Consider the following 24,582-nt stretch of genomic DNA (forward strand, 5'->3'; position numbering starts at 1 on the left):
TACCTGGCACTTTTGCAGTAAACTCCAGTAAGAGCAGAAAGATGGAGAGACTTAAAAGAGATTTAAAAATCACCATAAGGAATCTAAAATTTATTTGGGAGGCCACCAAGCTTTTGAGCAGAGTAGAAAAATTACATACAGGGCTGGCGCTGTGGTGTAGCGGATAAAGTCACCGCCTGCAGTGCTGGCATCCCACATGGGACTCCTGGTTGGAGTCCCGGTTGCTCCACTTCTGATCCAGCTCTCTGCTATAGCCTGGGAAAGCAGCAGAAGATGGCCCAAGTCCTTGGGCCCCTGCACCCACGTGGGAGACCTAGAAGTAGTTCCTGGCTTTAGAACTACTTCTAGGCTGGTTCATTCCCTAAATGGCCTCTGTTGCGGCCATTTGGGGAATGAGCCAGCAGACAGAAGATCTCTTTCTCTGCCTCTGCCTCTGCGTAACTCTGCCTTTCAAATAAATAAATATTTTTAAAAATTATGAAGAACAGAGATTTAGAAAGCAAACTCTGGGGGACAGCATTGTGGCACAACAAATTAAGCCATCATCTGTGACCCAGTGACACCAGCATTGCATATGAGAGTGCCAGTTCAAATCCTGGCTGCTCCACTTTTGATCCAGCTTCTAGCTAATGCGCCTGGAAAGGCAGCAGAAATGGCCCAAGTCCTTTGGTCCCTGCCTCCCATGTGAGAGTCCCAGATGGGAGTTCCAGGCTCCTGGCTTTGGTTTTGTCATTGCCATTTGGGGAGTGAACCAGCAGATGGAAGATCTCTGTCTCTTGCTTTCAAATAAATAAATCTTAAAAAAAAAAAAAAAATCAAACTCTAGCAGCAGTATGGAAGAAAGACAGGAAAAAGAAATTACAGGCATTCAGGTCAGGTAAGAGGGGAGAGGCCAGCCTTTTAAAGAAGGCATTATCTATGGGAATGGAAGAGAGACCAATGAGAGCGAGCCAACAGGACTACAGACTTAGCTCTAAAGACATAAGGAGATAGTGATGTCAGCAAATGAGATGGACAATAAGAGAAAAGAAACAAGGAAGATAATGAATTCTCAAACATGCTGAGTTGAAGGTAGAATGTGACAGTAGCATGGAATTGCCATTTTCCATCATAAACTCTATTACATACCATTTGACATTTTAAGTCATCTAAGAAGTCAGGATTCAGAGCATGAAGAAGGGAAATATCCTAAGGTGGATCATGAGTTTAAGTGAAATATTTCTATTCTTCAAAGACTACATTCCCTTGTCAAAATCCAAGAAAAAATTTGGTGGAATCCTACTCAGAAAAACAAAAAAGGAACTAATGATATAGGCAACATCATGAATTAATCTCAGAAGAATTATGCTGAGTAAAAGAAACTGGGCCCAAAAAAAAGAGAATCTATACTGTATGATTCCATACTGACAAAACTGTGGAGAATATAAAGTAATGTCCAGTGACAAAAAACAGGAAAGCGGTTATGAGGAGTGAGGGAACAAGAATGATTCTAGAGAGGCATTTGGGGAAACTTTTGGGCAAAATGGCTATCTTCATTATCCTGCCAGACAATAAATGTCAAAACTTACCAAACTGTACACTTTAATATGTGCAACTTCTGTACCAATTATACCTCAAAAAATCTATCAAAATGTCGCAGAAAAAGATTAAAGGACATATTTGCTTTCTTTTCCAGTCAATCCTCTCATGTTAGGTAGACTTTCCTTACCTTTTTTCAGTTAAAAATCTCTTTTAAAATTATTCCTCTTTTTCTCCATCAGCCAAAGTTTTAAAATTAACGATTCACTATGAAAAATTTAAAAATCTAAGTCATAAAATTCAAAACTTCTGACCAATATGAACTAACCAATGTTGCTTCCATAAATTAGAGACCAAAGCAAACAAACTTGGTAACACTGCAAGTTAATGTATGATTTCTGTTACCTCAATACTGAAACTAGGCAATGTCATCAAACCAATCCAATCGATAAAGCCTCCCCAGGACATCCTCAGGTGTCAGGTTAAGATATACTGCAGTGGTGTAGTAGGCTAAGCCTCCTCCTGGGCGCCAGCATCCCATATGGGCTCTGGTTCCTGTCTTGGCTGCTCCTTTTCTGGTCTTGCTCCCTGCTAATGGCCTGGGAAAGCAGTGGAAGATGGTGGAAGATGGCCCAAGTGCTTGGGCCCTTGCACCCATGTGAGAGACCTGGAAGAAGCTCCTGGCTCCTGGCTTTGCGTCGACCCAGCTGCGGCCTTTGTGGTCATTTGGGGAGTGAGCCAGCAGATGAAAGAACTTTCTGTCTCTCTATCTGTAACTCTGCCCCTCAAATAAGTAAATAGACCTATAAATTCAAAAAATAAAAGAAAGAAAGAAAAAGGAAAAAGATATACTGCACGGGTGTGGGCACTTGGCACAGCGGTTAACAAGATGCATTCCATATCTGACACCCTGTGTTTGAGTTCCAGCTCTGTTCCCAAACCCAGTTTCCTGTTAATGTAGATCCTGGGAGGCAGCAGGTGATGGCTCAAGTACATGTGGGAGACCTGGATTGAATTCCCAGGTTGTAGCTTCAGCCTGGCCCAGCCCTGGTGGCTGTGGGCATTTGGGGAATAAACCAGCAGACAAGAAATCTGTCATCCTGCCTGACTGTGCTTTTCAAATACATACAAACATAAATCAATTTTAAAAAGATACTGCTCTAATCTAAAATCTTCCTCTCCTATAACAAGCCTAAAACAAACCTATTTTTAAAACTCCACTATAATGTACCCCAAAGTAATTTCATCTCAAAAATAGTAACCTTATTAATTAGGTACTGATATTCACGTGTAGCTCAAGTTGGTTTTCAGTTACAAAGCATGTATGAAACAATGGTATCTTCTAAAAAGAACTTACAGATAATTAACTAGAACCTTAAAAATTGAAGATACCTTACATGAGACAATATGTAGTGTAACTTCCTTAGTGAGCTTCAGGTAGGCCATCAAACATGATAGGCAATTCATCTTTCCTTTGATAAAAAAAAAAAAATTAAGGTTTGAATTCCCATGTCTTTGACCAAAGAGGGTTTCTGCACAAGGTAGGAAAGCTCCTGTTTGTCCTGGTGACTGCAGCTTAAGGAGATAAACACCCGCTGCCATAAGGCAGGAATGGAACATTAGCCTTCTAGGCCAAGTAAGCCAATCAACGCTCATGTCCTACATATAAAGGGACAGACATAAAAGATGGCCTTGGTAGGACATGAAATACACACCAGCAGAACACTACAAAAAGAGTTTACTCTATTCTCACTATTAGAATGATACGGCCCCTAGAACATTTAGAGTGATGAGTGATTTAGTGATTAGTAGAAAGCATAATGACCACATTTTTAAAAACAAAATACATATGTATATACTGCATATGTAACATATGTTCTGGATCAGGAAATATTCTGAAGTTTTGACTTTTCTGATCACAAGATCTTCACATTGCTTGTTTCTTAAGAAACAGAGTTAGCACATTTATTTTCATCCCCCTGAAATCAGGATGTCCCAACTGAAACCAGGCATCTTAAATTCCTACACTGACGGGCCGGCGCCGCGGCTCACTAGGCTAATCCTCCGCCTAGCGGCGCCGGCACACCGGGTTCTAGTCCCGGTTGGGGCGCCGGATTCTGTCCCGGTTGCCCCTCTTCCAGGCCAGCCCTCTGTTGTGGCCCGGGAGTGCAGTGGAGGATGGCCCAGGTGCTTGGGCCCTGCACCCCATGGGAGACCAGGAAAAGCACCTGGCTCCTGGCTCCTGCCATCGGATCAGCGCGGTGCGCCGGCCGCAGCGCGCCGGCCGCGGCGGCCATTGGAGGGTGAACCAACGGCAAAGGAAGACCTTTCTCTCTGTCTCTCTCTCTCACTGTCCACTCTGCCTGTCAAAAAAAATTTAAAAAAAAAAAAAAAATTCCTACACTGACAACATTCAACTGTGCAACCACGAGTAAGTTATGAGCTAAACGTGTGACTCTAAGATGTGGAGAAAGCAAGAGTTTGAGTCTCACAGTGTCTATGGCTTCCTACACTAAGACCAGATAGGGTTCCGCATAATCCATACTTCCTTCTAGGAATCTTGCTTAATAACAACCATGAAGTTTTAAATAAGCTTTTAGAAGACCATGGCAGATTACCAAAAATATACATATTCTTAAATTTGTTCAAATCGTCAAGAATACAATTCAGGTTTCTCCCCTACACTTCTTTTTTTTTTTTTTTTTTTTTTTTTTTTTTTTTTTTTTTTTGACAGGCAGAGTGGAGAGTGAGAGAGAGAGACAGAGAGAAAGGTCTTCCTTTTCCATTGGTTCACCCTCCAATGGCCGCCGTGCTGATCCGAAGGCAGGAGCCAGGTGCTTCTCCTGGTCTCCCATGTGGGTGCAGGGCCCAAGCACTTGGGCCATCCTCCACTGCACTCCCGGGCCACAGCAGAGAGAGCTGGCCTGGAAGAGGGGCAACTGGAACAGAATCCGGTGCCCCGACCGGGACTAGAACCCGGTGTGCCGGCGCCGCAAGGCGGAGGATTAGCCTAGTGAGCCTTGATGCTGGCCACTCTCCCCTACACTTTTAAAAGACAATGACAGAGATGTTTTACATACTGATAGGTGAAAAATAATTGCCAAGTGACTGTTACTCCTAAAGACACACTAATTATTTGCAACTGTTACTTGCATAAATATACATAAAATGTCATTCTAACACTCTGGCAGTCCATTAAAAGTTTGGTTGATGTTTTGGCACCTAAACCTCTGCCCTGTTGGTCATTCATTTCAAGCTGCCAGGAACTGATTTTTTGAAAATGTTTTTGGGGGCCTGTGCTGTGGCGTAGTGGGTAAAGCCGCTGCCTGCAGTGCCAGCATCCCAGTGGGTGCCGGTTCAAGTCCCGGCTGCTCCACTTCCCATCCAGCTCTCTGCTATGGCTTGGGAAAGTAGTAGAAGATGGCCCAAGTCCTTGGGCCCCCGCACTCGTGTGGGAGACCTGGAAGAAGCTCCTGGCTCCTGGTTTCAGATCAGCGCAGCTCTGGCTGTTGTGGCCGTCTGGGGAGTGAACCAGCCGACAGATGACCTCTCTCTCTCTCTCTCTCTTTCTGCCTCTCCTTCTCCCTCTCTGTAACTTTCAAGTAAATAAATAAATCTTTAAAAAAAGAACAAAGAAAATGTTCTTGAAACACAGCAATAAGAGATAGAATCCTTTAAAAATGAAATAATACCAGGCATTTTGAATCTAAATAATTTCCCATTGGAATTATTAAGGATAAAAAGTTGAAATATATTCAATTACGACATAAAAGGAAAGAAATGGGAATGCATAGCAGAAACATCCAGAAATGCTAAGAGATCATCCTTGATGGTGTGACTGTGAGAGTCAACATCCTTTCTGCTACAAATCTATTCATGTACATAATGGGCTAAACAAATCTACATAATTCAAATAACTTATAAAATGTATAAGTATGTCTCTCCATTCCAAAAACGAGGTTAAGCTACCAAGATCATGACACCAAAGAAGCAAAATGATACTCCAATAGGTACAAAGAGTTGCATAGACACTCTTAATAGACCGTCATACTGCACAGAACTCAACACCAGGAAAAGAAAACCCTCCTCGTACCAGAATCAGAAAAACCTACAGAAGCAAAGCTCGGGTTCCTCATTCCAGCTCATACCACAGCACAATCGAAACCTGACGCAAACAACCCCCACTTACTAAAGAACAAATACTCAATTCCAGACACACCAACACCCTGCAGTCCGCCCCGCCACGTGCACACTCTCTGCACTGAAGAGATGGACTTAATTGTCCCTCTTCGAGAACCTTACTCAGAATGGCTACTCGCTGAGGAGTAGGAACCCGAGTCGCTGACTGGGTCTTCAGAATCACATTCCTCATCTTCTTCTTGGGAAGAGGGCTCTCCAGGGAGCTCGTTTGCGCTCCGAGGCAAATCGCACAAAGCTGGAGACGCCATGGTCACGATGCAGCAGCTACAAGTGGAATTCAAATCTCACTGCTGCAGCTTCCCGGGGCCGCCATGTTGCCGCTCCTTGGAACGGGGCGGGGGCCACGTGACCACCAATCCTTAACTGCAATTGGCCGCAGCTCGGGTTGCCAGGGAGACGGGGAAGCTTCCCAGAGAGAACGCGCTAGACTGAGAAGGAGCAGAGAAGTTAACATTAAAAAGGGGCTGCGTCAGTTGGAGCAATGGAAAGAGCTGCCCGCTCACTGCCCCCTAAACGCTCTGCCTTTTGAGCAACAGAACTTATTAAAAATAGGAGACCATTGATTTCTCTCCTTTCCTTAACAGGGCCAGATATCTCCTAGCTTGAATTTTGTCCTCTTCCTGTTCCAAAGTTTTAGGGGTGCTCAGCCTGGATTTCCCTGGAGGTAAAGAAAAGCGCCCCTACCTTTCCTTAGGGCCCTGCATCCACGCCGAAGAACGGAAGTTTTTAAGCAAGGCCCTCCGTGTGCTAATGTAAATAGGCTCAATTGTTTCGTTGGTTTTCTTTTTTCTTTACAACACTTGTAGACATTTTTACAGTCCCCCCCCCTCAGCAGGTATTGCAATCAAATGATTGGCAATATGAAACTGCCCACGTTCGTTTCACACCCCAAAACTTCATAATCTGACTATGTGTTTTCATCACTGAAGTTGGAAGCGCAAACAGGTAAATTTTCCTGTCATTTGTTAATATCTACATCAAATATTTTTTAAGTACAAAACAATAGCGCTGATTGGCAGGAATTGTTATAATTACGTACTTGCTCTCGTCATATACGATGTTAAGCTAACCTTACACTATGAAGTAAATATTTTCTCTATATTAAAATAAGGAAACGGAGGCTTACAGACGTTATCAACTTGTTAATGGTTACACGACTAACAGGCAATAGACCCAATCAAGAAATGAACCTATGGTGTGGTCATTGTGGTACTATGGGTTAAGCCTTTGCTTAGGACTGACATCCCTTTGATTGCTGGGAGTGCCTGCTGCTCCACTTGCCATCCAGCTCCATGCTAATGACCCTGGGAAATAGTAGGTACCACACACGTGGGAGACCCTGATGGAGTTCCTGGCTCTTGGCTTCTCCTATTACAGCCATATGGGGGCAGCGTGACCAGTAATAGAGAAATAGATTTCTCTATTACTCTGCCTTTCAAATAAAAATATATATTCATAAATATTTTTAAAAGAAATTAACCTAAGCCATTAACCACTATATTCAATGTTCTCCTCAGCATCCAGTACAGTAATCTCAACTTATTGGCAGTTTTGTTTTCTTGTCTGAGTTACTGAAGGTCAACCATAGTCCAAAAATATTAAGTGGGAAATTCCAGAAATAAATAATTCATTAGCTTTAGATTGTATGCCTTTCAGAGTAGTGTGATGAAATCTTGTGTCCTGCAGCCCAGAACCTGAATCATCTCTTTGTCAGGCTTTTCCACACTGTCTATACCACCTTCCCATTAGTCACTTAGTGGCAAGATCAGTTACCAGATCAACTGTCAGTGCTCAGTGCTTGCCATCCCACAATGCTTGTGATCCAATAAGAAGGACAATGTTAGCCTAATGCTAAGACACAATGCCCAGGTCATTCATTTCCTCTCTTTGTATCATCTCACATCATCACAAGACAAAGGGAAAATACAGTGCAATCAAATATTTTCAGAGACCACATTCACATAATTTTTAATGCAAAAGTACTATTACTCTATTTTGTTACTAGTTACTGCTGTTAATCTTACTGTGGCTAATTTATCAATTAAGCTTTATCGCAGCTATGTGTGTATGGAAAAAAATACAGAATATATACAGGCTAGGTATCCCTAATATGAAAATACAAAATCTAACATGTCCAAAATTAAAAATTTTCTGAATGCTAATATGATGCCACAAGTAGAAAATTCCACATCTGATCTCATGACAGCTTATAGTCAAAACTCAAGCGCACTAAAAATACTGTATAAAATCACTTTTAGGTTATGTATATCAGGTGTATATGAAACATACATGAATTTTTTTTTTTTGACAGGCAGAGTGGACAGTGAGAGAGAGAGACAGAGAGAAAGGTCTTCCTTTTGCCGTTGGTTCACCCTCCAATGGCCGCCACAGCTGGCGTGCTGCAGCTGGCACACCGTGCTGAGCCGAAGGCAGGAGCCAGGTACTTCTCCTGGTCTCCCGTGGAGTGCAGGGCCCAAGCACTTGGACCATCCTCCACTGCTTTCCTGGGCCACAGCAGAGAGCTGGCCTGGAAGAGGGGCAACCGGGAAAGAATCCAGCGCCCTGACAGGGACTAGAACCTGGTGTGCCGGCGCCGCTAGGTGGAGGATTAGCCTATTGAGCCGCGGCGCCGGCCAACATATAGGAATTTAGTTTAGACTTGGATCCCATTGCCAAAATACCTCATTATGTATAAACAAATATTCCAAAATAAAAAAATCTGATATCTAAAATACTTCTTGTCCCAAGAATTTTGGATAATGGATACAGAACTTGTATAGAGTCCAAATAAAGTATGCAAATAAAAATGAAAAACCAAAAGTAATTAAATGTCCAACAACAGGAAAATAGTTTAAATATACTTTTATAAATAAAATATTGTTGTGGAAAATTTAACTTAAACTAGATGGGCAGATGGAGACTGACAAATGGGCAATTATACAGTGATAAATTTTATGATACTCTGCATTGGGTTCTAACAGAATACCCAGAGAAAACCAAACTAGTACTGTGGGGTCACAGCAAATTTCTTAGAGAAAAACTTAATCTATGTCATTAGTATGAGATGGTTCCAACAGAGAAGAGTAATGGAGTTTGAGTGATTACATGACCTATAGTGTTACATCCCTGGAGAACTCAACAGAAGCTGCACAGTAGCAAATAGTAGTTTCACTTTTAAGCTGCAGTTTAAAATGATGGACATTTGAATTTCCTAGTTTTTATGGGCATTTTTGGTATTAATATCTAAATGTGCTTTTGTGTAGTTAAAACGGCTGTTGAATTTTCTTTTGTAATTTATTTGTGTTGATTTATAAAATTGTATTTTTATCTTATACCAGCCCCATAAGGCAGTTTATACCTTGTTTATTTAAATCATAATGAAAACAGTTTGTCATCCCAGGAATCTACAAGAGTTTTCTCCCTGAAAGAGGTCTGGGGCCTGCGCTATCGTGTAGTGTATAAAGCTGCCAGCTGCCTGCATCCCATATGGGCGCAGGTTCAAGTCCAGGCTGCTCCACTTCTCTGATCCATCTGATCTGCTATGGCCTGGGAAAGCAGTGGGAGATGGCCCAAGTCCTTGGGCCCCTGCACCTGTGTGGGAGACCCAGAAGAAGTTCCTGGCTCCTGGCTTTGGATCAGCACAGTTCCAGCCACTACGGTCATCTGGGGAGTGAACCAGTGGATGGAAGACCTCTGTCTCTCTGTCTCTGTCTGTCTGTCTCTGTCTCTGCCTCTCTGCCTCTCCTCTCTCTCTAACTAATTTTCAAGTAAATAAATAAATCTTTAAAAAAGAAAGAGGCCTATTGGTTGTGGAAGGATTATCAGCAAAGGGAGATCCTGAAGGTGGCCAGAATGGATAGCACCCGAGGCAAGGATGGAGGGATAGGCCCTCTCTAAACTCCTCTTCCCTAAAACCAGAGGGAAAGGCCAGAGGAGTGTGCAGGTGTGGATGCTCACTTGCCAGGTTCAAGCAAGAACCCATCCCAGTGTCCCTGCCTCAGTGTTTACAAGGAACTCAAAAAGTTCATGGAAAATAAAACTAAGAGGTAAGTTTATCTTGGAGCCAAAAATTTGAAATCTTTGCATAATTTTTCATAATATGTATTTTGTATGAACTTTTAGAAGACTCCCCATATTTTCTCTGGTAAGTAGGCAATAATTGGCTGTGTGAAAGTGATGTAGGAGTTTGGAGAGAGTGGAGCTAAAGGAGAACAAATATTTCTGCCAGCACTGAGATTTGATAAAAATATGTTACTTTTAAAATCATGGAAATGCTATCACAAAAACAAGGTGGAGTCACTATAGTAGTTATTTTATGGTTCATGGTAAAGCATACATATTTTCACCGCAATCTTGAACATTATAAATGACTAAGGTAGCCTTCTCAGAGCAGGCGGTGTGGCACAGTGTTAAGCCGCGGCTTGGGAGCCTGGATCCCATATCAGTTGCTAGTTTGAGTCCATGTACCTCCATTTCCGATCAGCTTCTTGCTCATACAACCAGAGAGGTAGCAGATGACAGCTCACGTACTTAGACCCCTGCCACCCACACCCAGATCTTCCATTCGCTGGTTCACTCCTCAAATGCTTACCACAGCTAGGGTAGAGACAAGCTGAAGCCAGGAACTTGGAACTCAGTCCAGGTCTCCCACTTTGAGTAGCAGGCACCCGAGTACTTGAGCCATCATCTGCTGAGTCTCAGAGTGCACATTAGCTAGAATCAGGAATTGGAAGCAGAGCCAGGACATCAACTCAGGCACTCTGATATGGGATATGGGCGTCCCAACTGGCATCTTAATCACTGCACCAAATGCCCAATCATCTATTATTTTCCTAAAATTTTCATACCTTGCTCCTTAACTTCAAATGGGACTTCATTAAATGGAGGATAAAATAAATGTAGTCTCTTTAAAACACTTTTTGAATTCTACAAATAATTTAGCACCAACTAGAAGACAGATATTTTATTCCCTGCTACATTTAATCAAATTAATCAAATGTGTCCTCCTTGCTTGATCAAAAGTGTGACCTGGGTCTTGTTAAGTGTAGATTTTGGAGCGCTACTCCACAGCAACAGGATCAGAATCTCTAGGGGAGAGGTGTGCACATCTACAATTTATACAAGTGCCCCTAGTGCCTTAGCAAACTTAGGAATTACTGGCCTAACGTTCCCTTAGTTCTTAGCCGCAAACCTACAAGTCCATTGACTGCTTCCTGAATAGGCTGGAATCCACTCGCACCTGCTGCACCTGAGCCTGACAGCCCTCTTCTTGCTCCAGTTCCTCATCTGTACAGCCATGAGCAAACCTCTCTAAGATTCACCTTATTTATCTGTAAACTCAGAGGGAAAAATGAAAATCCATGCATAGTTTTTTCCATAATCCATATTTTCTATGAAATATTTGAAGGCCTCTTGTAAATATGGATGTCAAAATTTTTGCACCAAAACAACCGTATTTTATTTTCATTTTCCACGAATTTAAGTTCCTGTATGTGTGTGTGTGTGTGTGTTTCATTCACGTTTCCTGATTCATAACTCCCACAGCCTTTGTTGTTTCCTAAATGACTAGAACGGTAAGGTTAAAGTATTTGGTCTTTTGCCTTTGGTTTCTGGAGCAGCTTCAGGACAGTTCAGTGCAATAACGTGAAAGTCTTTTGATACAATGTTGGGACACTTTAGATCTCAGAAGAAGACTTCAGAAAGCTAAATCTCTCTGGCCTTCTCTTGCCCTCCTTCCACTTGCTCCTTTTCTTCCCAAGGCTGGCCACAGAATTGAAAGCCAGGCCACAAAGGTAAAAACATACTTTAATCTTTGCATGACTTTCTGTCTTGGAGTTGGCCATAAAGACCTCCCCCTGGTTGCTAGTAGATCATAAAAACCCCATTTCAGACGAGGTCCCGCGCCCTACCTGGGAAAAAGGAACGCTGCATAGAGGCCAAGTAGGATCTGAACAGACAGGCCTTGCTGGGTTTTCCCACCTGAGCAAACCTCTCTAAGTCTTAACAGATCATACCTTTTCTGCCGATCACATTTCTACACAGGTGTTCATGCTTGTGCAATGAAGTCGTCATTAAAAACCCAAAAGGACAGGGTTCGGAGAGCTTCTGGACAGCTGAACACAGGCAGGCTCCCAGCAAGGTGAACAAGAACTCATCCACATGCCAACAAAGTGGTGCAGCCCAGCTCCAGTGGACTGAAGCTCTGTGCTGGGGATCCTTCCAGATCTCATCCAGTGTGTCTCTCATACCCTTTATAATAAACCAGGAAACTCAAACGCTTCCCTGGGTTCTGTGAGCCTCTTAAGCAAATTAACCAAGCCCAAAAAGGCATCACGGAAACCCCAATTTGCAGCTGGTGGATCGGAAGTGTCAGAGGCCTAGACTTGTGACTGACATCTGAAGCCACGGTGGTAGGGGAGGGGAGTGAAGGAGCAGCTGAGTGGGAGTGAGCCCTCAAGCTGTGGGATCTGATGCTACCTCCGGCTACTGTCAGAATCGAATTGAATTAGAAGACACTGAGCTGCTGTCCACTGCAGAACTGATGGCTGGCTGGCTGGCTGGCGGGAGGCAACCTGCAAACATTTCTGGGTGACATATCTGCTCTATGTTGTGAGCACACGGCAAGAGAAGCTGAGTTGTTGTTTTTTTTTTTTTTTTTCTTTGATATCTTCAGCAGTACCTGCTTCATAGGACTTTTGGGAATCTAATGAGTTACTACATGTCAAATGCCTAGCACATAAAGTGTCAATAAAACTCATCAATTTAAATCATTTACTCAGAGAGGATGAAGAAAGGAAAAGAATAAGCTGCCAATTCGAGGCCTTTATGAAAATGCTGTTTCACGATTAGCAACTGCAAGGAGACTTTAAGGATTCAGACTGACATTATATTCTCATCTTCTGTTTTCCAGCACACAAATGGCCATCCATCTTCTGAGGCCCAAATATGTTTAATAAGTATGAGTCACAGGTCCTTATTTCCACAGATGCAATCTCAATTAGGCAAACAATATAATTCTGACACAAAATACACCAGATAAGAACATAATTAAATATTTAGTATTGTTAGCAGGTACAGGAGCTCTTTCTCTAGTAGTAATAGAAGCTAGCAATGAAAAGTAAATGAAAACAGGGGCACAGGAGGTCATATTCATTAAAACAGTTTAAACTGTTTTAAAGGTGAAAAAACATTGTAATAGAGTTTTATTAGGAACTAATAGTGCCTTAACTGTGAATATGTAAATAATAATTCATCAACCATGTGGTAATACTGACAACCACAATTATTTTTAAAATAATAATGAAATAAGCTGTCTGAACCACAAAAAAACCATGTTAGAAACTCAGAGTTTATGAAAAAGAACTTTTCAAATTTAAGCCACAGTCATCATGTGTTAGCAATACCAAATTACATAATTGCACTATGGCCTAAAATTCTAATTTTCCAACATTAAATTGAATTATTTGTTAAAATGTATGGAACTTACCTGTTACAGGATCCTGTATTCTACAACTGAATAATAATGAAATACAGAGGAGAATCCAAAAGGACGCATGAAAGTAAAGTAACTGGCACAAAGCTCAAACCCAAAACCCAATTCATTTACTCCTACTCAGCTGCATTTTGTTTCTTAATTTACTAAGTATAAACTATTTGTCAAACTGTTCTACCACCATAGATCAACAGTTGCCAACCGAAGGCAAGGAGGCTCCCTCACAGCAGGGAGACTGAAGTCCCAGAAATTCAAATTCCTGAAGCCTGACAATCTGCAGGCGTAGAGCAACGTTGGAAACAAAGAGCAGACACATGAATTAGGAGAAAAATTACAGCTTTACAAACAAGTGCCTCAGCCCTAGGTAGTACCAACAAATTAATTGAAAAATCATAAAGAAAAAAACCCCACAGCATTGTGGAAACAATGATTTGATGACAACCATGAAAATGCTTGATAATCCATAAAGCGACATGCATTTCCCAGTCAGAGGATCCGAGTTCTCCTCGTGATGCTGGAGCTAATCACCAAGTGAACGTGGACAAAGTGCTTCCCATCTGAAGACAGCAATGATAATCCCTGCCTACCACACAGGGATGCTAAGGTTCAAATGAGATAACCTTTGAAATCTAATGCCTTATACCTTAAGAAATGGAGTCATGTGTGATTCATGCTATATTTTCTATTTTTTTTTAAAAAGATTTTATTTATTTGAGAAGTAGAGTTACAGACAGTGAAAAGAGATAGAGAGAAAGGTCTTCCATCTGCTGGTTCACTCCCCAAATGGCTGCAATGGCTGAAGCTGAGCTGATCCGAAGCCAGAAGCCAGGAGTTTCTTCCGGGTCTCCCAAGCGGGTCCAGGGGCCCAAGTGCTTGAGTCATGTTCTACTGCTTTCCCAGGCTATAGCGGAGAGCTGGATTGGAAGAGGAGCAGCTGGGACTAGAACCAGCACCCACATGGAATGCCCGTGCTGCAGGCAAAAAGATTAACCTACTGCACTACAGTGCCAGTCCCTAAAAAGCTTTTGATTCTATTTTTGATAGATTTTAGAGTTTAAAAATTATTTTACACATTTTTGTAAGGTATATACACAGAAAAAGAGTGACAAAGATAGCAATCTTCCATCTACTGCTTCACTTCCCCAAATGTCTAAAACAACCAGAACTGGACCAGGCTGCAGCCAGGAGATAGGAACTCATTATGTATCGCCCACGTTGGATGAGAGGGACCCAACTACTTGGGCCATTATCTGCTACCTCCCAGGGTACACATTAGCAGGAAGCTGGACTCCAAAATAGAAGACTCAAACCCAGGCACTCAACACTCAGATATGGGATGTAGGCAATCCCAAGTGGCATCTCAACTGCTGTGTCATACACCTGCTCCTATTTATACTCCTTTATCACAAGAACATAACTTAATGGGGCACACCTTTACCACCTTACTGAAGTCCCAGAAGTTCCTGCAGCCTGACAATCTGCTGATGAAGAGGAATGTTGGAAACAAAGAGCAGACACATGAATCAGGAGAAAAATTATAGCTTTACAAACAAGTGCCCTAAGTAGCACCAAGAGAGAGGTCTGAATATTTGAGATGTTTTGAATATGCATATTTTTACTCTTGGCAAGAGTATGAAATTTAGGTCATCAAACAATTTCAAGCACTGGTCTCTGGCTTATTCTTTGACGGCCTTGGTGTCAAAAAACAGCAATGTAGTCTGAATCAGCACCATCCCTCAGCCATCAGGCCTCGGGCAAAGGCTCTAAGCTGAGTCTTCTCAAAGCCTTTAAGAATAGCTATCAGTTTGTGTTTCATTTTAGTTTTTTTAGGATAGTTGTTAACATAATATTGTTAATTGTTAACATAAGCCCTTATATTTGACAGAATTTAAATTTCATAGAGCACTTCCATGTCATTGGAAATTAATACCTCCATCCTGAAAGGTAAGTATTACCCCTATTATACTGCAGAAAGAACAGGAAAATATAAACAAAAGTCTTGCCCAGTCACACAACTAATACACAACAGAAACAGAATTACAAGAGAATGATTAAGCTGCAACAATGTTTTTTTATCTTATCAAAATATTAATGAGCACAAATATTTGAGTAATTGATATAATCAAGATGACGCAAGAAAATGTTAGTTGGTTAAGTAAAAGTAACTAAAAAATGCAGTCTTGAAGCTTTTCCCTGACTCAGACAACCTATGTGTAACTTTTTCAAAAAAGCAGAATAGCTGAATCTTTTTTGCTGAACAATTGTCATTTTAGTTTTGACAGTTTGAAGCTGACATCTCATGCAAAAAAAAAGTTCGCAACTTTGCTTCACTTCTGGTTTGGCCTGAGTATCTTTTCCAAAAGCACAGCAATTTAATGCTTTACATTTTGGAAACCATATTTGCAATGGAAAATATACAAGTAATTAAAAAAAAAACACTCAGAAGACTAAGCCTTTAAAATAAGTTGTAAAAACAAAGTAGAATAGTCTGCTATTTTCTTCTGTGAGTTTTCTATGGCCCAAGGCTATTGGATCTCTAATGCAATTGTCAAAAATTTATGGAAAACTTAGAAGGGATGCTTTAAAGGAAAAACATAAAGATTCTGTAAAACAGATTTTAAAAATAAGCCATGCACTGGTCTGGGCCAGGAGTACTATCATGAATAGGTGAGAATGATTTAAAGGTTATCTGATTTCTCCAATTTCTGTTACATTGTGTCTAAACAAATCTTTTTGTACACATTTGATTCGATATGATTCAATTTTTATGTAATTCAATTTTTAATGTGCTTGAAAATATTAAATAATAAATAATCACTAATAAAAATACTGCATTGCAAAGGGAAAAAAGATTTTCCTATAACGTTAGTAAGAAATCACCATTAGCCATGATACTGACACTCTAACAGTTCAGATTCCATTGGTTGCTACAGCATATGGGAGCAGTTATTTGTAATTTAGATAAAGTAGCTTTTCATTCTAATATTGAGCAGGTTTATTCCAGAAACACTCCACTACTTACTTCCGAAGTAATCATCTCAGTCTTGATGACTGTAGTTTAAACATATTCTTTTACCCTGGTTCATTCAGACAGGTTTTTGCTTTGGCTGTGAAATCCTGTAGTGTTAATCAGTTTGGAATTTTTTGGCACATGACATTTTTAACATGAAAAAAATGAAGAAATTCTGTTGGAGCAGGGTCTTGAGCATTTAAAACTCACCCCTCCCAGCTGTACCAAAGTCATACTGTGAATGAGTGTGTAGCTAAACTTCACGGGATTATTTCTGACCTGTAATTTTATCGAATGCAGGGGGAATTGTCTGGAGAACTGAGCAGAATGCTTTTTTAGCTGCACTTTTGATAATATTTTATTGTATATGGCAGGGACTCTGGGGAGGGGGGGGGAGAAAAGGGGGAGGAAACCAACGCTAGAAAATTGCAGGTTTCAGAAGGCAACTCTTAAATCGAAGAAATTGGACTTCTCCCTTGCACAACGTCTTTCTTTTGACTCACACTTGCAGCGGAACAGGATTTCTACAGCTCATATGGTTTTGCACAAAGACTTAAAAGGGTCACTTGAAACGTTTACAGATGAGAGAACTCACATAAACCTCCCCCGACAGATATTTACCAAGCGCCACTTACTCTTGCTCGCCGCAAGTGTATTCAAGGGTTACTTTTGATGTATTTCTAAGGGAGTTTTTTCCATATCTTACGTCTTAGGAAAGCCAGGTCTCCCTAGAGTTCAAGCAGCACTGCTGCCCGGCATCCCTCAACCCTTTCTAAGCGTGGGAGGGGAGTTCGCTCCCCACGTGGATTCTCATTGCCTCCTCTGTAAACTCACCACCCCGTGCACAGGACGTAATAGGTGTTCTTCGATTTCCATAAAGAGATTAGCATAGCAGGTAATGCCCACGCTAACCATTCCCAGAAAGCTGGGGTTCTTGTCGTTCTTACAAAAACTCTTCCCATTTCTTTTGTGTAGTTGTTCGTGTCTGGCAGTGCGCACGCGCGCGCGCGCGTGGGGGACGGAGGAGGCGGTAGAAGTAGATTTGTTTAAAGAGAGAGAGAGAGAGAGAAAAAAAGAGACTCCTATTGCAATTTCAAGTAAAGTCTGAACAAAACTCTTAGCTGTTTTTCCTGGGGTTAGTCTGGAGGTGTAGGAAGGGAAGTTTTGCAGCTCTGTTCGCTGCAGCGTTTTCTGGAGGACACGGGTGACCCGGAGCCGCGCGGGGCCGCAGTCTCAGCGGCGGAACCCGGCGAGCGCGAGCATCGAATTCTGGAAAGGGTTGGCGGCACGTCCCAACGCCCCTCGGGCGCAGGAGCCCCCTAGGGCGAGTCCCAAAGCTGACGCTTCCTACAGACCCCTGAAAGAAGAGCGGCCCCTCCCTCCGCCACGACCCCCAGGGAGCAGAGGGCGGGCTTTCCCCGAGCCCCCGGCCCCGGCACTGACCTGTGTAGCAGGACGCGCTGCACCGAGTCCAGGTCCTCCAGGTTCCGGGGGGCGGGTTTGGGGATGCTGGACCTGCCCACCTGAAACATGCCCACTGGAGCTAGGCTCGCCGTGCAGGCGTCCAACAGGTAGCGCGCGCAGCCCGGGGGGCGGCCGGCGAGGTCTCACCGCCAACGCTCGCCTCGACCCCGGTCTCCCGTCCGGCTCCCGCCACCGCCAGGAAACCTAGCGCTGAAGGAAAAGGCCGCCTGGCGTCGGACGCGCAAATCCCAGGACCGCAGGCGGCGGTGTGGCCGACCTCTGTCCTCCTTTTCCACTTGCCGACTCGCGCGTATCGTGGGGCACCGCACGCAGGCAAGCGGCGCCGCCACTCGTCGCGCTCCGGGAGCTCGGGGCAGGTGAGGACTGTGCTGGCCACCGCCCCTGTGCCAGGGCTTGCCAGCTGCACAGTGCCCTTTTCCGCCTCTTTCAGTTGTCTGTCCTCGCCGGCAGGGACCCTGGCGCGCGGGGCGAGCCGTCGAGCGCCGCGCGAACCCGCCACCCGGAGCTGCGCTCTTCCGCCGCCTAGTGCAGGCTCCGGCTCCTTCTTCTTCACTTCGTCCTCTCTGGACCGCAAGGCCGCCCCCGCGAGGGACACCGGTGCCCAGGCGCCGCCCCCAGCGGAGGAAGCCACCACCTGAAGCTTCCGTAGCCCGGAGGAGAGGCTCCAGTGACTCCTTGCAAGATCCGAAAATGAATGGGAAGGGGAGCAAGCTGGATGACTGTTCTTAATGGGAATTTAAATTCAGCCCAGAAGAAGCCGTGTAGGTTCACCCATCCATGTAAACGTTTGTCAGTCACCTGCTACGTGCTGCCCTGAGTTCTTGTCCCTGGAGATGCAAGAATGAGTAAAAGATGGTCTGAGTATTCTAGTATGAATCCTTTATTTTTTCTTGGAAATCTTTTTAGCATATATTTGATCCCAGGAGACAGTCTCTTCACTTAGGAATATTAGACGTTTCAATAGACTATTTTATGGTTTGTGGTTGTGCCAAGTCTAAATTTGATGAGTTTTCGTCTTGGAAAAGTGACCCATGTGTGACTCCCTCCTGGGAACCCCTTTGAAGTCAGAATTAGAAGGATGATGAACGGAGAACTGCGAAGCCGTAGTTTTAGATGTGAAATGCCACCGATTATAGATTACAGGTTAATTCTACATGGTAGTAGATTAATTTTAAATGGCAGAGTAATTAATGTATTGGCTATTCACTGTAGGATCTACAAATGTCACCTGTAAATCTGTCTTAGGTAGTCGTCTACAATCAGGTTTGACTTCTTGGTCAAGTGGGTGAAGAGGATGAACGGTGAGGTCCCTTCTCTTAGTATACAGACTGCTACTTACTTCTGCATTCAGTATGTCAACGTCCTCCTGTTTGCTTTTTTTAAAAAGTTTTTTAATTTAAAAGAGTTACAGAGAGAGATATCTTCTATTTGTTGGTTCACTGTCCAAATGATTGCGCTGCCCAGGGGTTAGCCAGGCTGAAGCCCGGAACCCAGAACTCCATCTGGGTCTCACATGTGGGTGCAGGACTCCAAGCACTTGGACCATCTTCTGCTGCCTTCCCAGGTGCATTAGCAGGGACCTGGATCAGAAGCAGAGCTCAGCAGCTGGGACTCAGACCCATGTTCTCCCTCTGATGGGATGTCAGTGTCACAGGCCGCAGCTTAACCTGCTGGGCCACAATGATGGCCACATCTTACCCCTGTCTCATACTCTGAGTTTAGTGCACTAAGCATCTGAAAATAGGGCAGACATTTGGCCTATAGTTAAGACACCATGTAGGGTACCTTTATCCCACATTGGAGTACCTGGGCTCCTGTCCAGATTCCTGCTAATGCAGACCTTGGAAGGCAGGGGGAATAAACAGCAGATGGGAACACTGTCACTCTGCGTTCACTGTCAAATAAAAATAGATAAATAACAATAATCTGAAAATGTTCATAGAATTTGAAATTAATCCCAAGGAAATGATTGTTTTAAATGAAGATCGTTATGTTCATTGACAGTTTATCAGTGAAAACAGCAAAGACATAAATAGCAAGAACTTAAATAGGTTAAGGTTTATTCATACAATGAACTAATGTATTTAGTAAAAGTAAATTAGAATACCTATATCCTAAGAAAACATTTATCATTTAAAGTTTAGGATTTAAATATTAAGGAGGAAAAATTGTATGTTTAGTTTTTGGTAATTATATACAAAGTATGAAATTGATTGAACATTCACTAAATCTTAGAAGTGATTATATCTGGGGGCCAGCACTGTGGCTTAGTAGGCTAAGCTTCTGTAGTAGGCTAGGCTTACAGTCTGGGAAGGCAGTGGAGGATGGCCCAAGTACTTGGACTACTGCCACGCATGTGGGAAACCAGGAAGAATCTTCTGGCTCTTGGTTTTGGATTGGCCCAGTTCCAGCCCTTGAAGTCATTTAGGGAGTGAACCAGCAGATGGAAAATCTCTCTTTCTGTCTCTCCCTCTCTATAACTCTGCCTCTCAAATAAATAAATAAAATCTTTTTTAAAAGGTGATTATATCTAGCAGTAGAATTATGAATGTTTTTAATTTTTTTCTTTATACTTTATGATATTAAAATTTCATTACAATAAATATACACATTTTTAAAATCAGGCTATCACTGTAAATTTGTAAAAGGAATAATGTGAATAATAGTTGGCAACTGAATTCTGCATGTGAAAATTTTCAGTTATCTATTTTAGATTATTACTCTTGAATGTACATAGATGGTTTTGCAAAATATTGTACCATTTAAGGGTATATGGGTAGCCTATATTTTTAAAAAAAGACCATTACAAATTTACTATTTAAGGAATAAGCTTTATGCAAATCAAATAATTGCAATTTTAGCAATTTATCTTTTGTTTTAAACTACTAGAAAACTTTTCCTCTGACTCTAAATTTTCTGAAAAGTCCACAATTCTGTGGATTACTAATCAATTATGTGTTAGAAGTAAATGTAGGCTCACAAGTATCATATTTTCTTTTTTTTTTTTTTTTTGACAGGCAGAGTGGACAGTAAGAGAGAGAGACAGAGAGAAAGGTCTTCCTTTGCCGTTGGTTCACCCTCCAATGGCCACCGCGGCCAGCACTCTGCGGCCGGCGCACCGCGCTGATCTGATGGCAGGAGCCAGGTACTTATCCTGGTCTCCCATGGGGTACAGGGCCCAAGGACTTAGGCCATCCTCCACTGCACTCCCTGGCCATAGCAGAGAGCTGGCCTGGAAGAGGGGCAACCGGGACAGAATCTGGTGCCCCGACTGGGACTAGAACCTGGTGTACCGGCGCCGTTAGGCAGAGGATTAGCCTAGTGAGCCACGGTGCCGGCCAAGTATCATATTTTCTTAAAGTGAGATAGGCTACTCGTCTACCAAGGAATATTGGTTCAGAGCTAGTGTTTTGTTGCAAGAGTTGAGCTGCCACTTGTGATGCCAGCATCTCATATGAAAGCTGATTTGAGTCCCAGCTACTCCACTGTGATCCAATCCAGCTCCTAGGAGTTGGAAAATGCACCAGTGAAAGCAACAGAAGATGGCCCTAGTACTTGGTCCCTGCTATTTGCATGGGAGACCCAGATGGAGTTCCAGACTCCTGGTTTTGGCCTGGCCCAGCCCTGGCCATTGCAGCCATTTTGAGGATTGAACTAGCAGATGGAAATCTTCCCCCAACACCCGGAACTCTGCCTTTGAAATAAAATAAACAGACCTCTTTTTTTAAAAAAGATTTTTATTTATTTTACTTGAAAGAGTTACAGATAGAGAGAGGCAGAGGCAGAAAGAGAGGGAGGGGGAGATCTTCCATCTACTGGTTCATTCTCCAAATGGGCTGGGCCAGTTCGAAGCCAGGAACCAGTAGGTTCTTCGGGGACTCCCATGTAGGTGCAGGAGACCAAGAATTTGGGCCATCTTCCACTGCTTTCCTAGGCGCATTAGCTGGGAGCTGGATTGGAAGTAGAGCAGCAGAGACTCGAACCAGCACCCATAAGGGATGCCCACACTGCAGGCTCCATAAATAAATCTTTAAAGAATTAAGAGAAGAGACACACAGAAAGAGAAGGTGATATGAAGACATCAGAAACGTGGTGAGACTCCGGAGTCAGAGACTGGGATGATGCTTCTATAAACTGAGGAATGGCAAGGATTCCCAGGAAAAAGGCATGGAACAGAATCTCCCCCAAGAACCTGTAGAGGCAGTACTGCTCTTCTGACACCTTGATTTGACTTCCAGACAGTGAAAGGGTACATTTCTGTTGCTTTAAACAACTTAGTTTTTGGTAATTTGGTGTAGTAACCCTAGGAAACTAAGATCACTGGCAGTGGTTGCAGTGGCGTCTCCTCCTCCTCCTCTACTTCTTCCTCCTCCTCCTCCCCCCTCCATCTTCTTTGTGAAATAGGAGACAAAAATCATCTGCTGAGCGTGTCAGTACAGGTGGGTGATGGAAGTTCGAGGAGAATGAAGAAAAGGCTAACTGTTGTGGTGCAAGGAAGATGGAATGACAAGAGTAATGAATGCAAAGAGCTTGAGGTCATATTGAGGGTCGTGATTGGCAACATTTCCAGAGTGACCTCCCTTAAGATGCTGTACCCCAATCCTCAGAACCTGAGAATGTGATGAGATACCAGTCTTGTGCTTATGTTGATATTCAAGGAGTCTTCAAGATGTTCATTGAAAATATGAATTCTCTTTTAATTGCATTTTCCATGAACTTCTGAAGTTCCATTGTATTATAGGGAGATTATCTGGGTGAGAAAATCTAATCACATGAGCCCTGAATAGCTAGGCTGGGTGTTGTGGCACAACCATTAAGCTGCCACTTGGGGTGCTGTGTCTCATATTGGAGCACTGGGATTCAAGTCCCAGCTACACAGACTGCCATCCAGCTTCCGGCTAATGGATATTCTGGGAGGCAGCAGATGATGGCTCAAGTATTTGGGTCCTTGCCACCTATGTGGGAAACCTGAATGGAGTTCCTGGCCCCTGGCTTCAGCCTGACCCAGCCTTGGCTGTTATAGGTATTTGGGGAGTGAACCAGAGAATGGAAGATTCATTCTCTCTCTCTCTCTTTGTCTCTCTGTCTCTCTGTCTCTCTCTCTCCCTTCATTCCTCCCTCCCTGTAGAAAGTAGAGAGTTTCTTCAGCTTATGCCAAAAGAGGAAATTAGAGTATGGGCATTTAGCCTAGTGGTCAAGATGCTGGTTAAGATACATGAACATGTCCCATATTGGAGTACCTGGGTTCAGTTTCCAGCCTCAAATCCTGATTCCAGGTTTCTGCTGATGCAGACCCTTGGAGACACCAATAATGGCCCAAGTAATTGGGTTCCTTCCACTCATGTGAGAGATCTGGTTTTACTTCTTGGCTCCAGACTTTGGCCCTGGCCCAGTTCCAGAAGTTTCATGCATTTGGGGAGGGAACCTGCAGATGGAGCTGCCCTACTGCCCCACCACTCAAATGGTTTTTTTGTTTTTGTTTTTTAAAGAGGAGTTAGAGATTTCCTCATGAGAAGAACTTTATGGGGCAGTTCTGGTTTTCTGGTGGAGGGACTATATGAGAAGGGACATAGATGGCCTCCAAAAGCTAAGTGGGCCCCAAATGACTACCAGCAAGGACACAGAACCTCAGCTGCATCGCAAGTGGAGCAGGTGCGGGGACACTCCATGCTGGGCAGCCTTCCAGAGCCCTGGGGAACAGCCCATCGTGAATCCCAGGCTTCTATTGGCCTTTGCTGCCTGTCTGTAAGAGATGGAACTGCCTCATGGAACTGGTCACGTGAGTGAGTGTTCTGTTTCGCTTGACTCCAGCGAGCAGCAAAAGCGCAGCCTAAGATGCCGTGGACCACGGGGGTAACCGGAACAAAGTAAACATGTTTCACACATTGAATGTCTAGATTTTATTTTACTTTTAAAAAGGATTTCGCCTAGCGGCGCTGGCACACCGGGTTCTAGTCCTGGTCGGGGCGCCGGATTCTGTCCCGGTTGCCCCTCTTCCAGGCCAGCCCTCTGCTGTGGCCAGGGAGTGCAGTGGAGGATGGCCCAGGTGCTTGGGCCCTGCACCCCATGGGAGACCAGGAAAAGCACCTGGCTCCTGGCTCCTGCCATCGGATCAGTGCGGTGCGCCGGCCGCAGCGGCCATTGGAGGGTAAACCAACGGCAAAGAAGACCTTTCTCTCTGTCTCTCTCTCTCACTGTCCACTCTGCCTGTCAAAAAAAAAAAAAAAAAAAAAAAAGGATTTATGTATATATTTATTTATTTTGAAAGGCAGCTTGAATGAGAGAGACAGAGAGGGAAAGACAGAGAGTTAGAGAAATCTTCCGTCTGCTCATTCACTCCCCACATGGCAGCTGTGGTCAGGCTGGGCCAGGCCAAAGTCAAGAGCCTGGAACCCCATCCGGGCCTCCAACGTGGGTGGCAGGAGCCCAAGCACCTGGATCATCTTGGGCTGCTTTCCCAGGTGCGTTAGCAAGGAGCTGGATCTAAAGCCAGCAGAACTCAAACAGACACCATGATACGGGATGCTGGCATTGCAGCAGTAGCTTAACCCATAAGCTACAACGCTGGCCCCTTGGATATCTTGATTTTAAAAATTTTAGAGAATATTTTGATCTAGTAGTTACTACTGTACCTAGAGAGATCAATCCTCTAGCTTTATATAGTTTGCAGAGCAGGCTATTTCAATTTACCCTCACCATTTAGGAGGCATTATCAAGTGAGAGTTTTGTTGGTTGGATAGGCGTTTCTTTCTGAAGAACTTGATGATCCATTACTGCACTAGAAAATGGAGCGAAAAATAGCACTCAAAAGACCTTCAGCACAGACAACACGAAATCTTTGAGTCACCTGGCAGGGGCAGGATGTAGATAGAGATAA

The 24,582-nt window shown here is 43.4% G+C and overlaps 1 protein-coding gene across 5 annotated transcripts in view; it reads right to left on the reverse strand.

The window, feature by feature from the left end:
- INTU (inturned planar cell polarity protein) overlaps positions 1 to 18,206 on the reverse strand; it is a 111,762-nt gene extending 93,556 nt beyond the window's left edge. For 4 of the 5 annotated variants that reach the window (XR_016211984.1, XR_016211983.1, XM_002717241.6 and 1 more), the window contains exon 1: positions 5,821 to 6,095. Coding sequence is in view for 3 of the 5 variants with exons in the window: in XM_002717241.6 (XP_002717287.2) it covers positions 5,821 to 5,966 (146 nt within the window). In the remaining 2 variants the exon portion in view is untranslated. Of the gene's footprint in view, positions 1 to 5,820; positions 6,096 to 17,663 lie in introns of those variants that run through there. The other variant, XM_051819869.3, reaches the window with a different exon arrangement.
- Between the last annotated feature and the right edge of the window lie 6,376 nt (positions 18,207 to 24,582).

The sequence above is a fragment of the Oryctolagus cuniculus genome, chromosome 8 (genome assembly GCF_051225735.1).
Source record: "Oryctolagus cuniculus isolate XC-2025 breed Fujian yellow rabbit chromosome 8, ASM5122573v1, whole genome shotgun sequence".
Classification (NCBI taxonomy): domain Eukaryota; kingdom Metazoa; phylum Chordata; class Mammalia; order Lagomorpha; family Leporidae; genus Oryctolagus; species Oryctolagus cuniculus.